Source organism: Oryctolagus cuniculus, chromosome 12, assembly GCF_051225735.1.
Source record: "Oryctolagus cuniculus isolate XC-2025 breed Fujian yellow rabbit chromosome 12, ASM5122573v1, whole genome shotgun sequence".
Lineage (NCBI taxonomy): Eukaryota > Metazoa > Chordata > Mammalia > Lagomorpha > Leporidae > Oryctolagus > Oryctolagus cuniculus.
Window position 1 is genome coordinate 56,056,347 of NC_142878.1, and position 18,682 is coordinate 56,075,028.

General features: G+C 48.8%; 2 protein-coding genes across 5 annotated transcripts in view; one reads left to right on the forward strand and one right to left on the reverse strand.

The window, feature by feature from the left end:
* Nucleotides 1–1,545: 1,545 nt before the first annotated feature.
* The window catches only part of CHRM5 (cholinergic receptor muscarinic 5), an 81,612-nt gene continuing 64,475 nt past the window's right edge, over nucleotides 1,546–18,682 (reverse strand). Inside the window, exons 2-3 of one of the 2 annotated variants that reach the window (XM_089310020.1) lie at nucleotides 2,460–5,063; nucleotides 1,546–1,932 (exon numbers count right to left, since the gene is read on the reverse strand). In XM_089310020.1, the coding sequence (XP_089166146.1) occupies nucleotides 3,395–4,993 (1,599 nt within the window). In that variant the 5' untranslated portion in view covers nucleotides 4,994–5,063 and the 3' untranslated portion in view covers nucleotides 1,546–1,932; nucleotides 2,460–3,394. Of the gene's footprint in view, nucleotides 1,933–2,459; nucleotides 7,253–18,682 lie in introns of those variants that run through there. The other variant, XM_070053964.2, reaches the window with a different exon arrangement.
* Nucleotides 1,828–18,682, forward strand: part of AVEN (apoptosis and caspase activation inhibitor) — a 189,495-nt gene continuing 172,640 nt past the window's right edge. The window contains exons 1-2 of one of the 3 annotated variants that reach the window (XM_089310021.1): nucleotides 1,828–1,950; nucleotides 2,256–2,373. In XM_089310021.1, the coding sequence (XP_089166147.1) occupies nucleotides 2,275–2,373 (99 nt within the window). In that variant the 5' untranslated portion in view covers nucleotides 1,828–1,950; nucleotides 2,256–2,274. Of the gene's footprint in view, nucleotides 2,374–15,891; nucleotides 16,238–18,682 lie in introns of those variants that run through there. The other 2 variants (XM_051822123.3, XM_051822122.3) reach the window with 2 other exon arrangements.

Here is an 18,682-nt window from a genome sequence, read left to right on the forward strand (position 1 = left end):
ATACAGAAAAGCAGCCAAGTCCTTATATCCTTGGCTGTAATCTAGTATTTACAGTAGACAGCTGGATATTCCAATCTGGAGGATTAGATACAGATTTCACAATTACAAAGAGCCAGCATCAGCATCGTCCTCAAAGGACATTCACCAAGGGAGCAAAGCAGAGGCCAGGAAAAGTGACAAAATGCTTTGTTTAACCAGATTATACAGAAAACAGATTCCTTGACAAGTCATCAAATTCACAGCCAAGGAGAAACAAATCACAATGTTAGCAACATTACAGTATCCAGTAGGTGAAGAATCAAAGCTGTACACAGTTTACCAAAGACAGAGCGTGGGAGACTAGGGGCACAGAAGATCTAACTAAGATTGAAGTCCGTTCGTGCCCCACCCGCAGGTCCCTGTAGTTTACAGTTTACAGGATCCGTTCACTCTGAGGATCCCACTGGAGAGCTTGTTTTGGAAAGTCTAGTGTCTCCTAAGAGTGTGGGGTACTTTTGTCTGTGTCAAGGTATGTGGGCCATCTGTGAATCACGCTGCCTTGCAAAGCCAGTGATAAAGGAGGCAGCATAATCCACGTCATTCATTTCACACAAGCTGAACCCAAGAGGCTGGGTTCTAAGCACCTGCACAGCGAGCCATGTGTGCCCTGCTCTGGTTCTGTGTCCTTTTGTTGGAATGAGCTTGTTCCTCTCTCTCCTGCGAATGGCAAATGCCCAATATGGGCCTCAACTGCTGTTCTCATGGAGGGATTTTCATTTTTGTCAGGAATCAAAGCCTTTAACAAAGAGAATCAACTGTTTATCCAGCGCTGGTGGAGCAGGTTTGCTCATGAAGCCACACCCTGCTGGTATCAGGTAGGCCTGGGAGCCAATTAATGAATCTCTTCTAAATGCTTGGCCGGTGTCAACCTGCCCTTCAGGAAACTGGGCAGCTATACAGTCTTCTACCACGTCTCACCTCAACGTTAAGTCCCTCCTGGGCTGGGGGAGAGGCCTGGAGGGACCAGCTTTGTCCTGCCCGGGAGTCTGCTACCCTGAAGCCTCCCTGGTGTCTCACCATGCTCTGCAGCACGCTGAGGTGAGGCTCCGCTACACCCAGGCCCCGACCCAATTCCCAGAATCACTAAATTAGCTCCTTTTCCATTCCCTTGGCAAACGGGGCTGAAACAGAGCTGGGCTACACTAAGGGAAATGAAGTCTGGAGCTCTTAAAACACAGCTGCCTGTGTAATCCACAAAGTACTGAGCCTCTGTCTGACAGGAGGGCTCCGGCATTAGAATCTCACCAGGGCGGTACTTTCTTTGTGGATCTTGGTCTGGGGCCCCATTCAAGAGTTTCAGTTTCTTACACACGGCTTTGTTTTTAGAATTATCAAGCAAGCATTTAGATTAAGTTTGTTTATACACACTTAGAGATTTCAATGAATTTTGGTCTTTAATTCTTTTGATGATCTAACGTATGTTAATTTTTTTTCTTGTGCATCACTATGACCTATACTTTTTTTTTTTTTTTTTGGACAGGTAGAGTGGACAGTGAGAGAGAGAGACAGAGAGAAAGGTCTTCCTTTTTCCGTTGGTTCACCCCCCAAATGGCCGCTGCGGCCGGCGCACTGTGCTGATCCGAAGCCAGGAGCCAGGTGCTTCTCCTGGTCTCTCATGCAGGTGCAGGGCCCAAGGACTTGAGCCATCCTCCACTGCACTCCCTGGCCACAGCAGAGAGCTGGCCTGGAAGAGGGGCAACCAGGACAGAATCCAGCGCCCCGACCGGGACTAGAACCCGGTGTGCCGGCGCCGCAAGGCAGAGGATTAGCCTAGTGAGCCACGGCGCTGCTTATACTTCATTTTTAAACGTAAAGTTTTTGTTGTCAAGGGCCGCAGCCACATTCACTGGACTCTTCAGCTGTGCTTTGCTGGGCTTCTCCTCTTGACTGAATCTGCAGAGGAAAGGGTAGGTAAGTCACTTCTAGGCCCTGCTTTGAAAGACCTGTTTTTAAAAAGAAGCCTTTTTTCTTTGTTCCCCACTCCCATTCCCCACACCCCTATAGCACCTCTGTGTGAATTGGGGATCTGGATCAGGCCTACTGGGGACCTGCAAAAGGTATCAGGTAGTTGAAGTTCAACAGCATGGAGTGAAACTAGATTTGTTTTCCATGGGGTGGGCATTTAGCCTAGCGATTAAGGTGCCCCTGTCCTGTGTTGGAGTACACGGGTTCAATCCCCAGCTCCAGCTCCTGACTCCTGCTTCCTGCCAATACAGATCCTGGGAGGCAGCAGAGATGGCTCAAGTCATTGCACTCTTGCCCTCATGGGAGACCTCGACCGAGTTACTGTCTCTCAGCTTTGCTCTGGCCCAGCTCCAGCTGTTGCATCATTTGGTGAGTAATCTAGTAAATGGGAAAGGACTCTGTGTCTGCTTCTAAAATAAATAAGAGTAAAAAAGGTTTGTTTTCCACAGTTTTACCTTGGGAGGAGAAAGCAAGTCCTCTGAAAACAGTGTCAGAAAACAGTGATTAAATAGCCTGTGGAAGATCTTTATCCAGTGAAGTCTTGATTTAAAAAAAAAAAAAGCAGTCTAAGAATCAAGCATAAACAAATGAGTTCCATGGGTATGAGATGGATTCCATATGATTTGTTTAGATAAGAGAGAAGGTTCCAGTGGTTAAAACACATTGTGGCAATTTGATCGTCTATTAGCAGACTAGCAGCCCTTCTAACGGACGGTGGGTGACCATGTCCCAGTGGCCTTCTAGACCCAGGATTCTGAGAGGAAGGATGGTTCTGTAGGCGTTCGTTTGGTTTCAGTGGGCACCAGGAATCGGCACTGGGGATGAAAGAGAAGAGCAAGAGCGCCACTCCGATGTAGGGACAAGGTAGTGCACCACAGTACAGACCACGCAATAGCTGCATGATTAATACTCATCAGTTTATGAAGACATGGTTTCTTAGAAGCCGGCTGAGTGTCACTGTTGCCAACAGGGGACACTGACACACATTCTCCCGGTTCTCACTGGTACAAGACAACTGAACAGACACAGACGTATTGCACCCCGTCACAGGTTTCCCCAGGGGGAGGGTTCCATGGTTCCCGCTGTTCCCTACAAGGGTCAGATAAAAGCTCCCTAAATCATTGTTCATAGTGACTCAAGTGAAGAGCCATGAGTCTCTCTCTTTATGTGCTGGTGGCAAACTCCAGCGGCACCAGGCGGCCTTGGTCGTAGACAAGAATCATTCATTGTCGCAACAACTGCTGCAGCAGATCGTGAGATTTTAGAAAAGTCCTCGGGGACTCAGAACAACAGATGACATTTTTTTTTTTTTTTAAATGGGACATGAGTAGACCAGAACCAGCCTGCCCATCCTCAGAGGAAGTTGACTGTAGTCGGAGCTGTTAACTACTCAGGGCAGCTTGCTGTTCCCCTGCCAGTACAACTTCTCCTCCACCTTTTTCTTTTTCCATCGGCAGAGCAGCAGCATCTTAAAGGTCTTCCTGAAGGTTCTGTTGCAGAGGGCGTAGCAGATGGGGTTGACAGTGCTATTGACGTAGCACAACCAATAGCCCAGGTGCCACAGGGAGACCGGGACACACTTGTCACAGAAGGTGGAAACCAGGACCATGATGTTATAAGGGGTCCACGTGATGATGAAGGCCAGGAGAATGGCACTCAGGGTCTGGGCTGCTTTCCTTTCTTTGACGAGGACCATTCTCTTCCGTTTGGTCATGTGATGGTTGAGGCTGGCATCAAGGCCCTTTGCTGCAGGGTCCTTGGATACTGGGAGGGAGCAGGGCATGATTTTGACCTTGTGACAGCCGTTGTTGGCCTCCTGGCTCCCATCAGCTTTCACCACCAATCGGAACTTATAGGCCACACATTTCTGACTCTTGGGTCTGTGAGGAGCAGCTGGAGACGGGAAATATTTTGGGGTGTCATAGTCATTTTGTCCAGCTTGAACTGTTGTGAAAGTTTCCTTGGTCTTTTCAGGACTGGATTCTTCCTGTGGGCTTTCCTTGGCCTGACTCTTGTAGACCGCTTGGAAGACTCGGTCAGTGGAGGACTTGTCCTCATCCTCTGAGGAGGGGTAGCTGCTACAGGTGGTGAGCTGCTCGGGTTTGGCCCAGTCGGCGCTGGGTCCGGTGCCTTGGGCCGGCTTCCCGGTGGTGGAGGTGCTCCTGCGGGAGGATGACCAGGAGGCCTGGCTCCGCTCCCTCTGGGCCAGAGTTGGTCGAGGGCAGCGAAAGCAGGATCGCAGCAGAGCCCTGTGAGCTGGCTTTTTCCTCTCGGCCTCGGCCACGGAGTCGGAGCCCTGGAGGTCAGCCAGGTCCTTTGTTCGCTTCTCCGTTTCCCGGTAAATTCGGCAGTAGAGGATCGTCATGACAGAAACAGGGATGTAGAAGGCAGCGATAGCAGTGCCGAAAGTGATGGTAGGCTCGGAGAGGAACTGGATCTGGCACTCGTCTGGGGGTACGGTCCGCTTCCCGACCAAGTACTGCCAGCAGAGGATTGCCGGGGCCCAGAGCAGGAAGGAGATGAGCCAGGCCAAGCCGATCATGATGCCGGCCCTCTTGGGGGTGCGCTTGGCCCGATATGTCAGGGGCCTCGTGATGGAAAAGTAGCGATCAAAGCTGATCACCAGCAAGTTCATGACGGAAGCATTGCTGGCCACATAGTCCAGTGCAAGCCACAGGTCGCAGGCCAGACTCCCCAGTGCCCAGCGCCCCATGAGGATGTAGGTAGTGTAGAGGTTCATGGAGAAGACCCCGATGATGAGATCTGCACAGGCTAAGCTGAGCAGGTAGTAGTTGTTGACCGTCTTGAGCTGACTGTTGACTTTGAAGGAGATCATGACCAAGACATTGCCCACAATGGTGACCAGGCTCACCACAGCTGTCACAGCTGTGATGGTGATGACTTCCCACAGTCTGTGACGTTCCAAAGGCTGGTGATTTACTGGGGTGCCGTTGACGGTGGTTGCATTGTGATAAGATTCCCCTTCCATCCTGCTGCAAGAATTTACAATAGGGTTGAGTTCTAGGTTCTAGAAAGTTCTCCTACTTTTTGGTCAGCATCTGGAAGAGAGGGAAACACGTTAGCACCACTCGTGTCTTTTTCCACCCTTGGCTTACCATGTGTAACAGAACATTACTCACAGCTACACACATATTCAGAGCAAGGGCTGGAATCTCTAAGGTTTTGATGAGCACTTACAGAATGGTTACCCATGCCCTTCTTGTGCACGAGGCTGCTGCCCTCTTGTGGCAATTGAAAAAAATAAAGGATTGGGACGGTTGAGAGCAAGGGAAAAAGAAAAAACTGGGTTGCTGGAAGAGCAAAAAAGAGGGTAGAGCCGGGAAGTGAGATTACCTTAGATTGCAATCACCTTCAGGGAAGAAACTTTTTTTAAGCTCCCGTTAGTAAGGCCTTCGAGACTGCCATGCATTGGCAAAAAGAAAGAAAAGTGTTATTTACTCTTTAGTTCCAGTCTCAATTATTAAACATTACCACAGCTATGTTGTGGGTCAAGACCACAGATGACGTAACGCCCAAACTCCAGGTACGCACCTGGCTATCATCTGAGGGCTTGAAATTGGTCCCCCGTTGCTGAAGATAATAACCTTCCATGCATCCTTGGACCACTGGCAACATTAGAACTGTCTTAGGTTCTCCTTTTTCTAATTATAAAGTAATATGCTCCTTATAAAAGCTCAACCCATGTAAAAATGTAAAACTTATGAAACAGAAGTCTGCTTTCTTTCCATCCTACAGAGGTAATCAATGCCAATAGTTTAGTGTGGATTTTGGCAGTTTTTCGTCCTGCATCTACTAGCAAATATTCAAATACAGTTTTTTTTTTAAAGATTTATTTATTTATTTGAAAGGCAAAGTTACACAGAAGCGGGGGGGGGGGAGAGAGAGAGCGAGCGAGTGAGCGAGAGTTGCACGCAATCTTCCATTTGCTGCTGGATCAGAAGTGGAGCAACCAGGACTCAAACCGACGCCCATATGGGATGCTGGCACTGCAGATGGCAGCTTTACCTGCTATACCACAGTGCTAGCCCCAAAATAGTTATTTTTAAGTGGATGCATTTCTAATGTCTATACCCTGCATTTTGTTGTTTACTTAGCAAATCGTCATGGATGGTTTATGTATCAGTACATTCAGGGCTGTCCTCATTTTAAGGGCTGCACATTATTCCATTCCATGGTTGTACAATATTTAATAAGTTGTTGACAAATTAGAACTTTTAAAACTAAAAGGAGGGGCTAGCATTGTGGTGTAGTGTTCAAAGCCAGTGCTTTCAATGCCAGCATCCCATATGGGCACTAGTTCAAGTGGCTGTTCCACTTCTTACCCTTATTAATGAATCTGGGAAAGCAGTGGAGGATGGCCCAAGTACTAAGAGAGGCTGGCAGGGATAGCGGTGGAGCTGGTCAGCTATCCATGGTGAGGGTGGTCCCAACCGCTGGGTATCAGAGAACCTGAGTCTGGAGGGAATGAGTAGAATGACCTGGCTGCTTGCTGAATTTTTGAAATCAATTCTGAATTTTGAAAGGATTTATTTTTTTCCATTAACATTAGTAGTGAACAGTTTACAAAAGGGGTCTGGGAATTGGGGAGTGAACATACACTGAAAGGATATGTGTATAACCTGGGTATTTCTTCCCTCTCATCTGTTTCCTCATTCAAAAACACCAAGGAGATTGCACTATGGGGTCTAAGATAATTACACTTCTGTGACTTTATATTTTATATAGTGTGCAGGTTAATTTTATACGTCAGCTTGGTTAGGCTACAGTGTCCAGTTGATCATCTAGCAAGTGCATCTCATCATAGGCTGCTCAAGCATCACCCAAGAGTTTGTGAAAAGGAGGAATGCCTGGACACCACCCTAGGCCTGTTAACTCAGAATCTTTGTGGCAGACTTGGGTATCATTTCAGCGTGTCCCAAAGTGCCTCAGGTGATTTTCATGTATAGTCAGTGTGCAAACCCAGTGAGCCTGAGTATCTGCTACTCAAGGTGTCGCCAATGGATGGGCAGTTCTGGCATCACCTGGGAGCTCGCTGCAAACAAAAACTCCCTAGGACAGAATAAAGCATTTCTCAAAACTTAATGTGCATAGGAATTACCCGGAGCATCTTATTAAATTACAGAGGAGCAGGGCTTACAATTATCTAGTTCTCAACACACTTGAGTACTCTCAAAACTACCGATCCCTGACCCACACTTTAAGCTGCAGAGCCCGGGATAATTTCTGAACTTCCTAAAAAAAGGGGGGGGGGGAGATTCACAGCTTACAGAGGTACTGTTGAGTTGGAATTTTCCAATGGAAATGTATAGTAACATTTGGATCCCTGCCCTGCCTCCCAAAGTCTGAGATTTTATTTTTAAAGACTTATGTATTTTTTGAAAGGCAGAGTTACAGAGGGAAAGACAGAGACAGAGAAAGAGCGATCTTCCATCCTCTGGTTCATCCAAATGGCTGCAACTGCCAGGGCTGAAATCAGGAGCCTGGAACTCCATCTGAGTCTCCCATGTGAGTGCAGGGGCCCAAGGACTTGAATCATCTTCCACTGCTTTCTCAGGTACGTTACCAGGAGCTGGACTGGAAGTGAAGCAGCTAGGACTCAACCTGGCACTCTGATAGGGGATGCTGGTGTCACAGGAAGTGACTTAACCTGCTGCGTCACAGCCCTGGTCCCCCAAGGTCTGAGTTTTTAAATTTCCCCTCTTTGAAATCAAGAAATCCTTTCCAGCTTTGCTTCCATTTATTCTTTTCACGTCTTTTTCTCCCTCATTTTTTCTGAGAATGATTTTTCCCAATTGCTACCTTGCTAGAAGTCAGATCTCTCCATAGACAAAGGCATTTGGGACATGAGATGAGTTCTATGGCTGAAGGACTCCTCTTTTTCTTTTTGGATGACAGTTGAATGTGAAAATTGAGTTTCAGGCATTATTGTTTTCCACAATAAACTTCCTAAATCATTAAAATATTTTTGAGTAAATGATTGTGTTTCTGGAGGGGTAACTCCTATTTCGGGGGTGGGGCTCAGAGGCCATTGAAGAATAAATGTTTATCTGGGGATGGGAATCCTTCTGAACACTTACTTGGTTACTACAGCTTTTTTATTTTATTTTATTTATTTATTTGAGAGGTAGAGCTACAGACAGTGAGAGGGAGAGACAGAAAGGTCTTCCTTCCGTTGGTTCACTCTCCAGATGGCCGCAATGGCCAGAGCTGTGCCAATCCAAAGCCAGGAGCCAGGAGCTTCTTCTGGGTCTTCCACTTGGGTGCAAGAGCCCAAGCACATGAGCCATCTTCTACTACTTTTCTAGGCCATAGCAGAGAGCGGGATTGGAAGAGGAGCAGCTGGGACTCGAACCGGTGCCCATATGGGATGCCAGCACCTCAGGCGGCATTAACCTACTGCGCCACGGCGCCGGCCCCGGTTACTACAGCTTTAAAAGTTCCCATTTTCACCATTGTTGAGTGTGAGTGAGTGAGTATGTGTGTGTTTGTGCGTGTGTGTGTTGCTAGGGCACCAGCATTAGCGGGAAGCAGTAGTCAGCCCGGGTTTATTTTCTCCCACAGAACAGAAGACAAGGAATCCAGCAGTAAAAGACCCCATGTTCCCAACCTTGACAGATTCTTTGTTGTCAGTGAATTACAAAAGACTCAAAACAACATGGAAATTAAAAAAGGGAACATTGTGCTACAGAAGCATTCTTCTCCTTGTCAAGTGGCCTTGAGGCCTTCGGAGGCTTTGCCTTCCCTGGGCTTAGACCTTGCTTTTCTGAAATAGCTTTTCTCTGTGCCTGAACCTGTCCTTGCTCCTCTTCACTGTTTCTATAGCAACCCAACAGACTCTTCAGAGCATCGACAACCCCGTGGTAGTCCACCATTATCACAACCAGCTCACGTTATCAGGAAGAGAACTGCTGAGGTGCTCTTTCCCTTCTTCCTTCTCAAAGACAAATCAAAAGCAAGTAGGCTTAAAACACAAGTGGTCACATCAGGTTAGATATCGGGAAGAACTTCCAGTGAAGGACTATGTCAGTAAGGGAGGTTCTGGGGTTGCCTTTTTAATGTTTACTTGTTTTTTAAAAAGATTTTATTTATTTGAGAGGTAGAGTTAGAGAAGAGGAAGGGAGAGACAGAGTAAGGTCTTCCAACTGCTGCTTCACGCCCCAGACGGTTGCAACAGCTGAAGCCGGGAGCCAGGAGCTACTTCTGGGTCTTCCATATGGGTGCAGGGGACCAAGCACTTGGGCCATCTTCCACTGCTTTCTCAGGCCATAGCAGAGCTGGATCAGAAGAGGAGCAGTCAGCATTCGAACTGGTGCCCATATGGGATGCCGGTACTGCAGGTAGAGGCTTAACCCACTACTTATTTTATAAGTAGGCTGGCCCCTACTTATTTTCATCTACTTGAAAGGTAGAGTGAGAGAGAGAGAGAGAGAGAGAGAGAGATCGATCTTCCCTCTGCTGGTTTACCCCTAAACGCCTGAAACACAGCCAGGGCTGGGCCAGGATAAAGCCAGGAACCTAGAACTCCGTTGGGATCTCTCATGTGGGTGGCAGGGGCCCAAGCACTTGATCTGTCATCTGCTGCCTCCCATGATGCATTAGTAGGAAGCTGGATGAGGAGTGGGGTAGCTGGGACTGGAACTGGCACTCAGATACTGGATGTGGGTGTCCCAAGCAGGGCTTACCTGGTGCTACAATGCCCACTCTATGGACTTGCCTTCTTTTGGTCACTAATCTAATCTCTTTTGATTGGCACAGTAGAAATTCTGTCCGAAGATATATGGCAATTAAGAAATGACTTCTCAATTTCTCTGAAGCAGAAAAACCAGGAGCAGTTTACTAATGCTTCTAGAACATACTGTGTTCTTCACTGTATTAGATGCTGTGAGGCATATAAAATAGCTGTACACAGGTTAAGTGAGTACCTGCAATGTTGGCATCCCGTATGGGTGCTGGTTTCAATCTTAACGGCTCCACTTCCAATTCAGCTCCCTGTAAATGCGCCTAGGAAGGCAGCAAAAGATGGCCCAAGTGCTTGGTCCCCTGTGCCCATGAAGGTGACCTGGATGGAGTTCTAGGATCCTGGCTTCAGCTTGGCCATTGTGGTAATCTGGGGAGTGAACCAGTGGATAGAAGATCTCTCTCTCTCTCTCTCCTGCTGTCTGTAATTTTGCCTTTTAAATAAAATAAATCTTAAAAAAGAGCTATGTAATAATTATTGAACTGACTTAATCTTTTACAGTTCTAAGAAAAAAAGGATGTCAGAATAAAGTTGAGCCTTTAGAACACATTGTGTGAAAGAGACCTATTACCAAGGACACTAAATGACTGCATTGGTATTGTCCGCAGGCGTAGGGTTGTCTGAGCAGGGCCACTTCTGTCAGAGCAGTCTTGTTCCCCCAGGGTACTGGGCAAGGATTATAATTTCTGTATGTGTCATGACATGCATGGAAAAGTATGGTGAAGGCTGCCACAAATAGATTTCTGTGACAATCTGGAAGTCCATTTGACCATTTCTCAAGTCTTGGCAACAGACTTGAGGGGAAGAATTACAGACAGTCTTCATTGTTGAATCCCATCACTGAATTCCCAAGCATAGCCTGCTGTCCTGGAAGCAAAATGAGGAGGGAGTGAACAATGGTGTCGAATGAGGCTGATAAGTCAAGGAGGATTAGTTAACTGGCAGATCATAGGAGCCTTGGCAAGCCATTTTGCTGAAGTGGTGGGCACGAAAGCCTTGGGGCAGATGAAAGATGAAAGGGAGGGGAAAATTGGATCAGTGCCACGGATGGCTCTCTTGAGGAACTCTGCTGTTAAAGGGAGTGGACACACTGGATGAGGATGTAGGGCCAAGAGTTTTTTCCTTTCTTCTTTTAAAAATATTTATTTATCTACTTATTTGAAAAGCAGAGCGCGAGAGTGAGAGCACAAGAGAGATTGATCGATCTTCCTTCGTTGCCAGTTCATGCCCAGATGGCTGCAAAAGCCAGGTGTAGGCCAGGGTGAGCTGAAGAGCCAGGAGCTCCACCCTTGTCTCCCGCATGCGTGGCAGAGGCCCGAGTACTTGGGCCATCTTCTGCCTTCTCAGGCACATTAGCAAGGAGCTAGATTGTAAGCAGAGCAGCCAAGACATGAACTGGCACACTGATACGGATGCCAGCATCGTAAACAGAAGCTTAACCTGCTGTGTCACAAAGCCGGCTCCTGGAGGTTTTTTTTTTTTTTTTCTTTTTTCTTTTTAAAGAAAGGTAGAAATTCAACATGCTGGATGTTAACACGGAAAATCCAGTGCAGGGTAAAACTTGATGTGCAGGAGAGAGAGTGAATGCAGTCGGTAGGCAGATGTCCTCAGGCAGCTGAACAGGGAAAAGAGCATCTGGTGTAGGTCTTGGCCTCAGACCGGAGTAGAGGCCCCTCCACAGTGGGAGGAGAAGCAGAGCACATGAGTACAGGCATGGCAGTGGGGGAAATTCTGATTCTTCAATTCCTCCTTGATGTGGCCAACAACTAAGAGGATGGAAGGAGAGGAGAATTCATCAAATCACATATTCTGCATTTTAGGTTTTAGCTCCATTTGTTTCCCGGAGTTCTCTCCTCCTGACCCCAATCCTTGAAGCCAAAGTACCACGATGACCTGGCAGGCTGTCCACTCCCCCTTATCTCCGCCAGCACGCAGGCTGCAGATTCTGGGCTCCCTGAGGCCTGTGAGAGCCCTCAACAGCAGATGCAAACCAAGTTGGTAGTAAATAAAAGACATCAGTGTGTTCCAGTTCGTATTGTTCATGAAGTCAGCATCTGCCTGCCTAGGGAGAGAGGAATTGTGCAGGTGTATCTGTCACACAACACTGACCTTCCCAAGAAGACAGTGCATTGTTTTTTCTAGTATTATCATTCACTTTTCATCAAACACTGAAAACCTGGATCTGTTGTCTTACACTAGGAATTATGTGTTTTTCTTGTGTTAGTTGCAGCCTTAAATACTACACTGAGACAGTGTTGTAAAATTTGAACATGGCTCAGAATCACTTGGTAGGTTTAGTTTTTCAAAATTTTCTTTGAGGGGCCTGTGGCGTAGCTGAGTAAGCCAACGTCTGTGTTGCCAACATTTCAAATGGGTGCTGATGGACCAGCAGGTAGAAGACTTCTCTCTCTCTGCCTCTGCCTCTCTTCCCTCCATAACTCTGCCTTTAAAATAAGTCAATAAATCTTAAAAAAATATTTGAAAGGCAGATAGATCTATCTGCTGGTTTATTCCCCAAATGCCCACAATGGCCAGGACTGAACCAGGCTGAAGCTAAGAGCTGGGGACTCTATCTGAGACTCCCCCATGGGTGGCAGAGACCAGGTATTTGGCCCACCACTGCTGTCTCCAAGGATGCTTATTGGTAGCAGAGTAGCAGGGACTTGGACCATATACTCCTGTATGAAAAGCAGATGCCCCAAGAAGCATTTTTTTTTAAAGATTTATTTATTTATTTTGAAACACTTATGGGGTGGGAGGATGACTTTCCATTTGTTGGTTCGTTCTCCAGATAGCTGCAATGGGGCCAGGCCAAAGCCAGGAGCCAGGAGCTCCATTTGGGTCTCCCACGTAGGTGCCAGAGACCCAAGTACTTGGGCCGCCCTCTGCTGATTTCCCCAGGCCACTAGCAAGCAGCTGGATTGGAAGTACAGCAGCTGGGACAGGAACTTGGGCCCTTATTGGGATGCCAAGCTGTGGCCTCACCCGCTATGCCACAATGCCGGGGGGTGGGGGTGTGGGGCGAGCCAAGCAGCATCTTAACAGCTGGACCAACTCCCACCCTACATGGACCTCATCCTGAGTTTTTGAGTCTGGAATGAGGCCCAAGAATTTGCATTTCTAACAAGTTCTCTGGCTTTGCTATGTTGCTGGTTCATGTTTTGAGAATTACTACCTTAAGGAACTGACTTCCTTTAAAAAAAATAGGCCATATTTATAAAAATATACAAAATGTGCAGTCTATTTTCCTCCACTACCTATGTAATTCAGCACTTTGTTTTTGATACCTCATGAATTCTCATGAATCCTACCAAAGGGAAAATGGAATTTTTTTATTCATGCAATGGCATATATTTAAAATCAGGACTTTCAAGTAAAAGTGATACTGGAAAATGCTCCTTCCCTTTGTTATTTATGAAGTCAGTGCAGGAGGCGCTTGGGTGGCCTTTTCATTCTCAATGACAGACAGTTTTCCCAAATGGATCAGGGGAAAGCAGCCAAGAACGTCAGCTGGTGGCCTCCGGCAGGAAGCATTAGTAGGGGCCTTGGAATTTTCTGTATCCTAAACACTTGTGGTTGAACTGAAAGAAAAACCTTGAATGTACAGAGGGTTGGGTCATTCCTGGACTTTGGATGTCAACCACAACACAGACACATGGACATGAGTTCTGCAATTGCGCTGTCCTGGTACTAATCCCAGATCTCTCCCTTATTAGGCTGTGCAAATTAGCTTCTTTAGGTCTCCATTTTAATAAGTGTAAAACAGAAATAGTAATAGCATTTAAAAAAAGTTGCCATCTTAATCACTTAAAAATGTTTATTTTTTATCTATTCCAAAGGCAGGTGGGGGGAGGGGAGAGAGAGCAAACAGGTGATCCATTTCCCACCCAGGGGTTCACTCCCCAAATGCCTGCCATAGCCAGGGCTGGGCCAAGCCAAAGTCAGCCCTGTGTTCCCTCCCTTAGATCATGGTGTGATTAACTATCTGGTCACTCAAGCAAGAAACTTGGACAGCACCCCTGATTTCTCAGTCCCTGACCTCCTTATTTACAATTGGACACAACATCCCATTTCTCTCGTCTCCTCCCTGTCCCATTTTGCTTTCCTGGCTTTGAATCAGATCTTTAATCACTTGTGGCCTAGCCTGTTCCAGCGATCTGTAACGGCTCTGCCTGGAATTCTGATTCTCCTTCCTGGATTTTCTGAGAGTGCAGTGGTTAAGAGTGTAGATTTTGAAACTGGGCCACCCATGGTTTGGATCATCCCATTACTATCTGTGTGGCTGTGTTGCAGAAGTGAATTAACATCTGTTTTAGGTCCCTGACCTACAAGTATAAAGTAAGGATAACACCAGTTTACCTAATAGGGACTTCTGTGAAGTCCAAGTGAAATGATATAAGGAAGCGCTTAGAATGGGGTTTAGTGCATAGCAATGACTCCAAAATGAGTATTATTGTTTTATTTTACTCAATGCAGAATTAGAGAGGGGGAGACACACAGGTAAGTCTTCCACTTGCTAGTTCACTTCCTAAATGCCCACAATGGCCAGGGCTGGGCCAGGCCAAAGCAGGAGCCAGCAGCTTCTTCCATGTCTCCCCAGTGGGAGCAGGGCCCAAACACTTGGGCTAGCTTCCTCTGCTTCCCCAGGTGCTTGAGGAGGGAGCTGGACTGGAATCTGAGCAGCAGGCAGAGGCTTAACCTGCTGTACAATGCCAGCTCCAGTTGGTGTCAAGGCATTTTTCTGCCAGCTGAAAATCCTTCAGTGCCTCTTTCTGCCTGGGAACCTCACCCACTCTTACCAGCCCCACAGACTCCAGTTCAGCTCAGTCTATTTCTTAGGAAGCTTCAGGCGACACACTTAAGCACAGTTTGTTTCTTCTTCGGGCCTTAACCTTGAACTCCTCACTGTATTCAAACACTGTACTCCTCTGTTTACAGGGGTTATCTTCCTGTGGTCAGTGAACTGCTGTGGGCAGGGAAAATAAAAAAATTTTTTTTTTTTATTGTAGGACATAGCAATGTGCCTGACTCAGAATAGGCAATTAAAAGCAATGAACAGTATTAACTATGTTTGGTTACAGGAGAAGGATGGGAAAGGAAGAAAACCCTTGTTTTGCTGGGCTGTTCTAGCCCTTGGGCAGAGTGGACAGAGAGAGAGACAGAGAGAAAGGTCTTCCTTTGCTGTTGGTTCACCCTCCAATGGCCGCTGCGGCCGGCGCACCGCGCTGATCCAAAGGCAGGAGCCAGGTGCTTCTCCTGGTCTCCCATGGGGTGCAGGGCCCAAGCACTTGGGCCATCCTCCACTGCACTCCCGGGCCACAGCAGAGAGCTGGCCTGGAAGAGGGGCAACCGGGACAGAATCTGGCGCCCCAACCGGGACTAGAACCCGGTGTGCCGGCGCCGCAAGGCGGAGGATTAGCCTAGTGAGCCGCGGGGCCGGCCTCTAGCCCTTTTATTATTTTCAAGTGGCTTTTGGTAGTACAGAGGACTCTGGTGCATCTGTGTGACCAACTCCTCCTCCCCCAGTCTTCTTTGGTTAGAAGATGGTGCTGGAGTGAGACTGCCAGTTCCACTGTTAACTAGCTCTCTCACTGCAGGCAAGGTGTTAAACGTTTCTAGTTAATTCAGCTGCAAAACGAGGACGCTGGCATCTGTCCCACAGGGCTGTAAAAAGAACCGAATCCTGACTGCGGCTCCATGAGCTTCAGCTGTTCTACTCACTGCTGCGAACCCTCTCCGGGCCCCCGCGGCCGCTCCTAGCCTTGCACCCAAGCTGCAGCCCACCGGAGACCCCCTTCCTTACGCCTCAGCACCGACCTGAGAGGAAACAGGAGCAAAGGAAAACTGGCTCACCAGCACCCAGTCTCAGCTCCTAGGGAACCTCTGCTTATGCGAACAGTGTTTATTATTTTTACAAAAATGAGTTCACGTCCTACAACCATTTAATGCCTTAGCGCTCCTTTCTTCTCAGTACAGTCCTTCTCCCCTCCCCGCCGCGGGTGTCTCGGGCCACCCCACGGGCCCCGTCCCCCACTCGCAGGGCAGCCTCCCGGGCCGGCTCCGGCCCCTCCAGCCAGGACTGCGGGCCGCCCCGCCCCCGCCGGCTCCCATCCCCGGCCCCGCACCCCGTGCCCCGCACCCGCCGCCGCCGGGGCCTGCGGCGCGCGGCTCCTCCGTGCGGCCCGCTTCCGGTGGGGCGAGGCCGTCTCCGCCGCGGCCCGGCTCCGCGCGTGCAGCACCGCCGGCGGCGGCCCGATGCAGGCGGAGCGAGGAGGTCGCGGCGGCCGCGGCAGGCGGCCCGGCGGGGACCGCGACCGCGAGCGGGCCGGCTCCGCGGCGGCGGGGGCGAGAGGCGACGGGGGCGGCCGCCGGGGCCGCGGCCGGGGCTCCCGCGGCAGCCGTGGAGGCCGAGGAGGAGCCCCGCGAGGCGGCCGCCGGGAGCCGGCAGGCCGGGGCGCCGGCCCCAGCGCGCCGGTAAGCAGCGGCGGCCGGTGGGGCCGGGGCGGCGGGGCGGGGGCCGCGCGGACGTGCGGGCGAGCGGGCGCGGGGCGGCGGCGACGGCGCCTGCGCGGCGCTGGCGCGCCGGGTGTGCACGTGGCGCCCCGAGCTGCCCGCTGCGGGGCGGGCGGGAGAGCTTCGCGGGGTCTCCCCGGAGCAGCCCGGGGCCCGCGAGCCGCGTGGTCGCCAAGCCGGGGTGGCTCTGGGGCCCCGGGGCCGGCCGGGCCGTGCTAGGGTGCGGCCCTGTCTGCGGGGGCCTGGAGCCAAGGTCGTCCTTTACTGGGGGCGGGGGTGTCTGTTTTGTCGCTGCTTTGTGCAATGCCAGGCATACTGTAGGCTCCTAGTGAGAGTCTGGATGGAAAGTCCTGCGGACAGGATCTTCAGTATTTAGGGGCGGAATCAGATGTAAGATTGACTGATTGATTGATGTGGTTCTCTTTTTTTATAGCACAGTTGTTTTATGTCACACGTACGTGTGCAAGTCAGGTGTCACCGGCCTTTGCCATTTGAATTTAAATGTTCTGTAGCCAGATCTGAGTTTGAATACCAACGTGATACTTCCTAGTCACATGTTCATAGAAATTTCTCAGAAATTGGAGCAGGGGATGAGGCATGCGACACTCTAACCCTACTTATATCCCCGATAAAGCAGTTAGATCTTTTCAGGAGCTGTTCTGTCATTTTAACATCTGCAGTGCAGTACTGTGTATTTTCAGTTCTTGATCTGCATAGATGAAAAAAATTCTTTTGATTGTGGCAGAATTTCCTATTGCTAAAATTTGTAGTATCCCAAAGGCATAGTACATAACTATCTCTAAAGATGGTATTATATGGAGAAACATAGAGTTGGGAAAATTGTAAAACATTCAAACATGTAAATCTTGATATTTAAATTTGATCTTGTTAGGATTGAGGTAGGTAACAAGCAAAGCTTGAGTGAGGTAGCAGGAAAGGGTTAGTGTCAGGTTACTTGACAGTTTGTGGAAGGAAATGAGGAGTTAATACCATCCCAGTATTCACTGTATATCATATTTTGTCCTTATTGCAAGCAAATGTATATACACACACGCGCACACACACACACGCATACAAAATTCTTACTTTTCACAGGTTAACTAATTTGCTGAAGTCTTCACAGCTAGTGCCAGAGCTGGGACTTAAACCATGCTACCCTGAAGCCACACTTACATTTTTGAGACCCAGGCTCGATTTTACTGAAAATGAAGAGGGCACTCCTTGGCTGCAGGCTCATGCTTTAATAGTAAACGTAGTAGGCCGGCGCCGTGGCTCACTAGGCTAATCCTCCGCCTAGCGGCGCCGGCACACCGGGTTCTAGTCCCGGTCGGGGCGCCGGATTCTGTCCCGGTTGCCCTCTTCCAGGCCAGCCCTCTGCTGTGGCCCGGGAGTGCAGTGGAGGATGGCCCAGGTGCTTGGGCCCTGCACCCCATGGGAGACCAGGAAAAGCACCTGGCTCCTGGCTCCTGCCATCGGATCAGCGCGGTGCGCCGGCCGCAGCGCGCTGGCCGCGGCGGCCATTGGAGGGTGAACCAACGGCAAAGGAAGACCTTTCTCTCTGTCTCTCTCTCTCACTGTCCACTCTGCCTGTCAAAAAAAAAAAAAAAAATAGTAAACGTAGTAATGGTATTGTTGGTACCCCCTGCAGTGTCTGGGCACCGCCTCTTAGGAGTATCTTTAACTTGTTTGCATTTAGCAAGGGAAGTGGCTTCTGTCTTGTTCATCTGTTGATCTAAAATGAGTGGAATGATGATATGTCGTTGAGAGAATAGTAGGACTTTTGATTTATACTAATAGTAAAAACCAGTCTATTAAAGTTGTAGGCTTTTATCCTTTTGTTGGGATGATCTTAAAAATTCCACCTTACATTTTCTTGCGTTTTCTCGCTTTCATGATGAGGTGTGTTAGCGCGTGTAAATGCTTAGTGCAGTGCTGCACTTGCATGGACGCTGTAGCCGCCACCACCGTCACTGTGTTGTCCTGTTCAGTCCCACCTAGACAAGGGGGATGTGGGCAGATTCTGCCTTCATTTTGGTTTGGGTGGTGACCTCCAAGGTTCCTTGTACTTCCCAGAGTCTGAAGTACTGTTTACGCTTTGTCTTGTTAGGGATACCATTCTTGGTGCCAAAAGATTAAGCGGGACAAGATAGATTAATCTTCCCGAGGTCTCCTGGTTCTCAAACCCCATGGTGTACGTGCACCAGATGATTGAAATGATCAGGAGAAGAACGTCACAGTGGGTTCTAGCTGTGAAATGGCCAGTTGTCTACCTGCAGAATTCATAAGGTTCACCCTCCCCCCCCTTCCTACTTTGGGCCACTACATAGAGGTTGAAAAAATGGAACAAACTTCTAGGTAAGGAATACTCTTAGTTGAGAGCTACCTGGAGTATATCTGTTAGTCTGC